At 41.4% G+C, this 9,309-nt stretch overlaps 1 protein-coding gene across 1 annotated transcript in view; it reads right to left on the reverse strand.

Annotated features, from left to right (window-relative positions):
- trip4 (thyroid hormone receptor interactor 4) overlaps positions 1-8,157 on the reverse strand; it is a 63,257-nt gene extending 55,100 nt beyond the window's left edge. Inside the window, exons 1-11 of the mRNA XM_071530301.1 lie at positions 8,015-8,157; positions 7,276-7,457; positions 6,867-6,997; positions 6,476-6,694; positions 6,243-6,321; positions 6,032-6,137; positions 5,635-5,850; positions 5,339-5,468; positions 4,764-4,957; positions 3,967-4,091; positions 3,709-3,800 (exon numbers count right to left, since the gene is read on the reverse strand). Of these exons, the coding sequence (XP_071386402.1) occupies positions 3,709-3,800; positions 3,967-4,091; positions 4,764-4,957; positions 5,339-5,468; positions 5,635-5,850; positions 6,032-6,137; positions 6,243-6,321; positions 6,476-6,694; positions 6,867-6,997; positions 7,276-7,457; positions 8,015-8,094 (1,554 nt within the window). The 5' untranslated portion in view covers positions 8,095-8,157. The remainder of the gene's footprint in view (positions 1-3,708; positions 3,801-3,966; positions 4,092-4,763; positions 4,958-5,338; positions 5,469-5,634; positions 5,851-6,031; positions 6,138-6,242; positions 6,322-6,475; positions 6,695-6,866; positions 6,998-7,275; positions 7,458-8,014) is intronic.
- Between the last annotated feature and the right edge of the window lie 1,152 nt (positions 8,158-9,309).

Consider the following 9,309-nt stretch of genomic DNA (forward strand, 5'->3'; position numbering starts at 1 on the left):
GTACAACAGCGCCCCAAGAGCGGCGTGACTATTACTGCACCGCACTGATGATATTCAAGTATTTATTTTCCCCTTTCATATCGTTTCTCTCATGCTCTCTTGTTCTCCCAACATTCCACTTTCTCTAAATAATTCATCCATCACTAGGGGCAGATTTATTAGAAGAGCCTGAAGAATAATGGCTGTCTGTCCTTCACCAACCCCCCTTTAACCACCCACAGCTGCCAGCACAGGACAGTAAATCCTACGCCTCACCCACTCGCCCAGCCCCGCAGCTCCACTGTGCGCGACTACGCACTAGCACGACATGCTAACTCCCACTTACATGAAAGGGAAGCTTAAACTGCTAAAGGCTAAACAGGCAGGATTCTACCGCTTACTCCAGAATGGCTGGCAGGAGCGCTAGCCAAGTGTTCGGCACCACGATCGAGCCCGTGGTCGTCTTGCTCTTCCACTGGCTGCTTCTCTATTTTCTACATCTGCCTTTCTTTCTTTCTTTCGTTCCTTTTCTCTTTTTTTTTTCTGAGGGGCCTTGTGTGGGGTGGGGGTGTTATTTATGGCTGCTCTGTGCAAGTGGACACACACACACACACACCCTTTCAGAGGATGAAAGGGCAGTCACACTGCCTGCAAACATGATTTTACAGCCCTGGGTGGAATGAGTGGCTGAGGAGAGAATGAGGACAGAGTACAAAGGGGAAAGCCCTCAGATTTACAGGTCCCAACAGTAAGTATGCAAAAACATGTAGGAGCACACGTATTAAAGGCGATTTTTCTAGACCCAAACACACCGTTCTTGAGAAATAAGACAATTTCCCTCATGCAGGAAAGCACATGTATTAACAATTAAACGCACACACTCACATACACCCACAGCAACATAATAAGAGACCACTGCATTTCCCTCCCTCAGATTGTAAATCAGCATAAAAGACGCATGTGCAGTTTCCATGACTGTGATCTGTGTCAATATCTCATTAAAGATAGGGTGTGAGTGGGAGTGTGTATGGGGGCTTGTGGCATTGTAGGTTAAAGGCATGCTTGTGCCATGTGTTGCATTTTACCCCCCTCGCCCTTTATACAGTTTCACTGTAGACTATCCCATAAAAGTGTGCGTGTGCGCACATATGTGACCAGGGTGATGGTGGAGTAAGGGATGCAGATGTTTGTGCTGCTTGTCACGACTTCATTGGGAAAATGATACAAGTAGTGTGATAAAGTGAGGTGTGGATATGTTCCATCGTTACTCAAGGGGTGAGTGAGTGAGTGAGTTTACTGTGACTAATACATCAAAAAGGAGGAGGAAAAAAACTCTTAAAGATCACTAACTGAGCAATTTGTAACACAACTCATTCCTACCATATCACAATTGGCATACCTACAGCATAGCAGACATGTTCATATTTGACAGGAAGACTATCTTTAGCTTGACATCAATTCGTAATGAACATGTACTGCATAGGGCCGAGGCAAACAGACCTCAAAGAGAGAAGTCCTTCCCAAAGCCAGAGGCAAGACAGCTAAGACGAACAAGGCAATGTCATTAAGAGGCAAATCATGGGACGTGTTCCACTGACAGTGAATGGACGACTGACTTTGTACACACAGAACGACTTAATAGGGATATTGGTACATTTTCCAGTTTATACGTAGTAACAACGCAATTCACTTAAGCAAATTTGTCTGTAAAAGCCCAAGCAAACATTCTTTGAATCCAAAAAGTCAGTATTCAGTATGCTGCCAGTGGTGCAGATCAGTGCTTTGTCACATCACATATGAGCTGTGTTTTTTTTCGGGTTTCCAGTTTGGGAGAGCCTGTTCCCGCATATTAATTAAACAGTCAAAATCATAGGAATAAAGTGCTGGTTAAGGGTGGATTTTCCTTTAAGCAATCATGGAAGACAGACGACTCGAAAGCATGGAAAGCAGCAGTACACTCTGTTGTTATATTACTGATCAGCAGGAGGTCTTTCTATCCAAGTATGGCTCTGAGACCAAATCTTGTTTCTATGTATTTACATTGCATAAATACAATAGCTTGATACACATAACAGTATTATTATGTGTATATATATCGTTGTTTTGGTGAGAGGTAACTGGTATAATGAGAGATACATTTTGCTGTAGCTAGTTATGGAGGATACTGCCTCTAGTGTCAAATGAGCTGACAGAGTCGCTGGTGAAATGGTGCAGTATGGCCTCTGCTGGTAAGAGATAGTATTGCAGTTTTATATAAGACCTCACACACATATAACACTGAATGCATGGGCAACTATGCAATACTATACTATACTATGCAATACTATGCTATACTATTCTATACTACATTATCCAATACTATACTGTACTGTATTATATTGTACTACACTACGCAATACCACACTATACTATACTATGCAATATCATACTGTACTATACTATACTATGCAATGCCATACTATACTATGCTATGGTCATACATAATACCATCGTTTTCAAGGAATAGATCAGGGTGGGTGTAGGAAGTTATCATCATCCTAATAACACAACAACTTAACCAGTGATCCGCCAAAGATTTTATCCGCTTCTAAGCAACCATAAATCATTAATTCAATTCACTCCAATTCAACCCCACATTGCTTACAGGAGTCTCACCATCTGATGAACAATACTACGGGAAAAAATAACTTAGATTCCATCAACTTCACCAGACTCATTTGTTTGGCCCATATTGTGTATTCTTGGATTAAATGAGCTTCCAAATGGCTAGAAAAAGTCAATGTACTGACTAAGAGGTCTGTGTGTCCATTTGTGTGTCAAGGTTTCCACATTGTCTTCGCTTCATGATGTTTACTGCTTACAGCGTTGTCACAATAACTGAAATTTCATTGCTACTTCAATACCGTTACAAGAGATTGAATTAAATATTTAGTTTTAGAAACGTTCAATACTTTCACCAAATGTGTTCTGAAAGTTGAAATTCCATTGTAGCATCAGATGGCACGTGGATTGGAAAAGTTAAAAGGAGGATTTGTAGCAGTCAGCGCACAATTAAATGAGGTCAAACAGCTGAAAACACGGCTGCAGTGTTAAACAGTCACGTTTAATGCCGCATCTTGAATTGAATCCCAGTCCACCTAAACTGGTTCATAAAATTGTGACCAGTCCCCAAAAGTGGAACCATTTGGTTTACAGAGCCAATAAAGACAGACACCCAAACGACATATTATAATCTCTTGTGCACACTTGTATTCAAGTTCTTAATAAAGTATATTTATTTTGTGATTTGATCTCATTGCAGAGTTGAATAACTATAAAGTATTTCAAGTTATTGATGTTTATGTTTAAGTTGTGGTGCTTTTGGATACAATAAAGCACAGTGGTTGCTCTGTGTCTTTGCTTGATGTTTTTTTCTTATTTGCCGTGGTAACATATCTGTATCTGTATCCGGTTGACGTCTGCCGATAGTGAAGACACGACACCTCATCCTCAAATTATAAAGATTACCAGATGTCACTGAATTCATGGTGACAAATATCCCAGAACATGATTCAGAATGTAAACACTACTACTTCTGTCGTTATTTCTGTGTGAACAAAACACGCCGCTGCCATCTTGCGTTTTGGTGGTCTACGCACAGAATCACCAACGCAGGACTATAAATGCTCGACACCTATGGCTTAGCAACACGTCAATCATAAATCAGCCTTAACTACATGTTTCACTCACCTGTTCCCTGAACTGCTCCTGAGACAGGCAGTCAGTCATGTTGACGCAGCCCAGCAGGCAGCCAGTGGGGTAATCTTTAGGAAACCTGGGCTCTGCAAAGATGACAAGAGCAGTCAGTGACGACCATGTACATCATACCAGACTTTGTCACACTGGTTTCCAAGACCTTAGCACCTTAAGAAAAAACTACATCTGTAAAACTGCTAAAAAGAAACCACTTCTAATATTTACAGAGTGATTTTGTGTGTATGTGTGTACCTTTCTTGTAGATGTGGCGGTACATGACCTCCACTTCAGCAATCTCCTGAGGAGTGGGCTTCTTGGCTGCAGCAGCAATCCAAAGACGACCGCGGTGGGACGTGTACCAGGTCCGCCCCTCTACCCTGCACACACACACACACACACACACACACACACACACACACAAACACACACACAGATACCCAAATGAGGAACATTACATCTACCTTCAATGCCCTGACATACAAAAAAAATGTCTGTTGATGAGCCAATACAAGTAGTATGTCTTTGGTACCCATTAGCGTACAGTGTTGACACCCAATGCAGATCATCCACTCTAATCCACCCTAACTTTAACACTGGTTAAACGTAGAAGAAGTCACCCGTGGGAGGTTGGACAAACAGCCACACCAACTACGGGTGTCATATTATTCCAGTTTTTTAGGTTTTATTATGTAGTTAATTTGTAACACTGTAATATAGTTCATTTGTAAAACAGTTACTGACATGTAAGTAGCCTATGCATTTATTTATTTATTTGATTAGGCTACTTTATTCCATTTTTATTTAGCATTTTTAGCTGAGGTTAGTAGTAGAAGTAGACAAGTGGGGTTGAGGGAAAGTGGCTACACCAAAAAAAGTAAATTACAACATATCATCACAAAATAACAATAATATAATAATAATCCTGGAATGCATTGAACATCACAAATTGAGTGTATCTAACAGCGTGAGAGTATCCAAGGCTGGATTTTCACTTTCATATTGTAATTTTGTCCAACTTGAAAGCTGATCTCTGAAGTTGTGTTCCTTACCTCTTGATGCCTTTGATCAGCAGTGAGGCCCACGGCTGGTGCATGCTGAGGCACCAGCCCCCGTCAGACATCTCCTGCAGCTCTCTGTCTTGTAGTCTCAGTCTGGAACGCTCTGCTCCTGCCTTGTCCTCCACCAAACCCGTTCCCTTCCCCACGTTCCTCCTGTGGCTCTCACTGCCTCCCACATCCACCCACTGGGAATACAAAGACTAGTTAGCGTGCTTTCTGAAATGCGTGCTAGTGTGCACTCATTATCACCATTATCATTAGTAGAAGCAGTATAAATACTATTTGCACAGTTTTGCGGGAAGAAAGGCACAGTTAAACCTAGGCTACAATTGGGTTGCTTGAAAATGTGAGAGAAACAGCTGTCAGCAGTATAGCAAGTTTCAACATAGTCATTCGTACCGTATCATATCTCTCATTTGAATGTGAAATGGGTCAAAAATCACATGCCTAAATAATTTCTCTAGCTTACAAAATGTTCTATTGAACCTATATCTTGATACTGAAACACTTTGTTAATGTAACATACTGAGTACATGTACCAAAACATACTGTATAAAATGACCTACCTCTGGTGCAACCTGTGCTAGGTTGGGGTTGACCAGCTCTCTGAGGTTCTGCTGTCCAGCTTGTCCTTCAGAGCGCACTACTGATTTAACCCGAGAGTCAGTGTTCATGGCCTTGACGGTCTCATCCAGCCTGCAGACATTTGGGGTTTGGAAAGGAGAAGGTCTTTAGCATAACTAAAAAGAATGAATATATACTTGAAATTACACAAGACACTTTCAACTACACTATTTTCAAAATAATACTTTATAATCTTGCTGTACCCCTGATTCAAGTGGTGTCGCATCGTCTTACTCACTTGTTGTAGTACTCGTTGAGGTTGTTCCCCTCATCGATTACTTGTCTTCCAGCAAAGTCCAATGTGATCTTCCTGTCCTTCCGGGATGCATGGCGAAGTTCTCGTAGCTCCTCCTCCTTTTTCCTCAGCTTGTCACGCTCGCCGGGTGACAGCCACTGATTGGATTCGGTGGCAAAGTAATCCGACTCATCATCCAGGACCTGGGTTCTCCTGACACTGTTGATGTAAAGGAAATTGAAGATGATAATAAATAGATAACTTTCATCATATCTTTCTAATCAGACTGTTCTGCAAAATGTCACACTTTGACAATGACACACCAAGCAATATACGGCCATTCTTGCTAAACTCTTTTCCTTGAGCAATGACATATAATGTGCTGTGTGTGATACAATACCTGTTCTTGTCATATTCTAGCAGTTTATCTTTGTGCTGGACAGCCTTCTCCAAGCCAGTCTTCATCCGGGCCTCCTGGTGTGGGAGATAATCTCTATCTGTGCAGTCTGTCACCAAAAAAAACAATGCAAAACCATATAACATTGACCCACTTAATATTGTAATATCATTCCATATGGTCTGGTCTTACATTGATTTGTTTTGCCTCTCACCTCCCATGAGTTTCTTTCGTAGTTTCTGGCTTTTATTGGAGTCTCGCTGCAGGATCTCTTGCTCCTCTTTGGTGCAGACCTGAATTAGTAGAGAAGCAATAACCACAAAAACTGTTAAAGTCTAATATTTAATAGTATTCAACATAAGAAATAAGGATTGTCAGCATCACAAGTAAACTTGAAATGTCGATAAAAATCATATGGAATCTAAGGAATCAAACCACCCCCCCTACCAGGCTTCCACAGAAGAGGCAGGGGCCCGAACCCTCTTGCTCGCACACGATGTGACCGCAGCTGAGGCAGTTGTTGATGAGGCTGTGCTTCTGGGCAAGGCAATCACAGGAGTGGCGACCGGGGAGTATGACAGCCAGCTTGTCCTGTCCCTCTTTAGCGTAGAGATTCACAAACTTACTTTTCTTCTTTGTTGAAGAGGTACTGCCGCTTTCTTGGGCCTGTGGAAGGTAGGGGATGAAGAGGAGAGGAGAGGAGAGGAGAGGAGAGGACAAGAGAGAAATGGATGTAGTCAGTATTTCAGCATAACAATAAAATGGTGGAATGTCTAATCTACAAATCACTTTATATGTTGTGTCAACATAGCTGGGCCAATGAGTGACCTGCACCTACCTTCATCAGGTCAATGGGGGTTTTGACTGCCTCTGGTTCAGGTTCTGCTTGGCTTACAGTCATCACTTCCTGTTTGTTGCGGCCCTTGCGCTTGGACTTCTTCTGGGAGTCTTTAGTCATGTCAAGAGAATCTGGGAAAAGTTGCCCCCATATAATATTTTACAAAATGCCTAGTTATTGGGCGTGCAGTAACATGTTATTAGCATCACTTACATTTCATGGGAAATTAAATCATAAGGGTTCAAAATTTACAATATTTAAGTTGTCACGCCCAACTACCTCACCTAGTGGTTTCACAAAGGTTTTGAATTGGTGATGATGAGGAACATTGATCTATGCCATAGATATTACAGTGCAACAAAAAAAAAAAACACTGGCGACAGCTGTCATCAGATATTCACTGGCCTACCTGCTCCTGATCCAGAGTCTTTGACGAGGAAAAGGCCAGCGGGGTCTGCAGAGGGCCTCTGAGTCTTCCTCCATCTGACCAGGAGCTCATCTATAAACTGCCTCTTTCTCCCATCGGTTCCCTGGAGCAGGTCTCCCACATACTCCTCAATCTCATCTGCCTTGTCAATGGACAGAATGTACCTAGATAGTGGAATGATAGAATTAGCATTTAATTCAATCAAAACAGGACCTTGGAGAAGAAGTACCACATAAAACTACCATCTGCTATACGAACTGTAAAGTTTGTAAGTTGTTCAGCTATGTAGGAAATGTCAGGTATTAACAGGTAGATGAGTTGACATCATTATAGATACCAAGTAACATCAGGAGTAATGTACACACATAGCTAGTGTCACCTGGAAAAGTGGGCCTTCACTGAGCCTGACAAGCTAGGTCAATAAAAACATTGGCTAACCTTTAGCACAGCAACAGCAAATGCAGCTGCCACTCTATAATTTAATACAGTTGTACAACTTGATCATAAACGTACTCTCAAAAGAAAGAGTAACACGTTAAACACATCCAGCCAAACCCATTGAGCTAGGTAGCTCCATTTCTATAAACACTTCGGAACATTTTAACATGTTTTTCATTTAGCATAATTTTACCCAGCTAGCTTGTTATCTCGCAGGCTAGCTGATGCTGGCTTGTTAGCTGACAGCTCGCCTGCAAGCTCCTGATCAGCTCGTTTTACTTACTGGACAATGTCTTCACATGCCTCCAGCCCAAAGTTGCGGTGTAACTGGTCCACACACCACCGCAGCAAAGCATCCGACATTTCATCAGCTGGAAGTCCTCAATACACAAACCCAAAACTCATGAATGTGTTGCCAGCCGGTGAAATAACACAGGCGCACACACACTACAGATCACGTGGCAACACAGAATTCCATCCTGTCAAAACCGGTATAGTGGATTAAGGTTCCTCCCAGTTTAAAGCACTCAACACACCACCTGAATCAAACTATATCAACAGGCAGCAGCTTGCTTTATTTGTAAACCGTAATATCTTAAATCAGTTTCAGACTTAATAAAAAATACACCTCCCTGGTAATGTAGGTTTAAGTGGGCGCACCTGTTCAGCCCAGTCACTAGGTGGCAGTTTAGGAGCAATAATGCAGTGATGTATGACAGATCCATTCTTGATATTTACCTTCTTACAGTAGTTACTACAGTTCAGCACTACAGTGCTATCTGATCTGTCATTAGGTTTAGTGGTCTTTATGATACTCTCATGGATGCAAAGTTTGTCAAATGACAATATGCATACAAGCCAAGATTAACTGGCAGTTAGTGAGGATATTACACTTGATCTAATCCACTGATTGCAATGCATTGTGATAAATAAAGGCACGACTTTTACTATGCCATTTGTGCTTACAAAGTTTTCCAGTTTCAGTCTCTTAAGCCTCCTCACAATTTGACCAAGCACTATGCAAGTGTGTCCAGTTCCTTCTTGTGATGGGACAAACATTATCCTTGGGTAGATCATAAGTAAGATTAAGAACAGACCATATCCTGTGTTGCATCAGGTGTATTTCCTCCTTATTTGCCTTTCAGCCTTTTTATCTGCCATTATTGTTGTTTCTATTGATTTTGTTTACATTGTTTCTATAGGGAAGAAACTGGTCAATTTGCTTGTTCTTCAGTATATCAAGATGCTTTCCACAGGATGAAGATTGATAATAGTAAAGGTAGATGGTGTTCAGTCACACTCACACAGACTGTGTCACAGGTTGTATTTATTATTATTAAGCTTCAGAGTAATAGTGTAATTACTCTGCTAATGGATCTCTGAAAGAAGTCTCGGCCATCAGGAAAAGTGCTTTAGGCTTAATAAATCATGAACAAGCTACAAAACGTTCTTACATTTAATGATGATAAATCTGAGACTTAAATTAGGCCCACCCAATGCAAATTTTAAAATTCATTAAAATTCCTGGCAACTGGCAAGTGATACCAGCTGCCAGAAAGTTTTCTTTCAGCATACTTC

The sequence above is a fragment of the Centroberyx affinis genome, unplaced genomic scaffold (genome assembly GCF_046629955.1).
Source record: "Centroberyx affinis isolate AG114_WGS23_722 - 3 ecotype Tasmania unplaced genomic scaffold, CSIRO-AGI_Caff_v1 ptg001910l_1, whole genome shotgun sequence".
NCBI classification, from domain to species: domain Eukaryota; kingdom Metazoa; phylum Chordata; class Actinopteri; order Beryciformes; family Berycidae; genus Centroberyx; species Centroberyx affinis.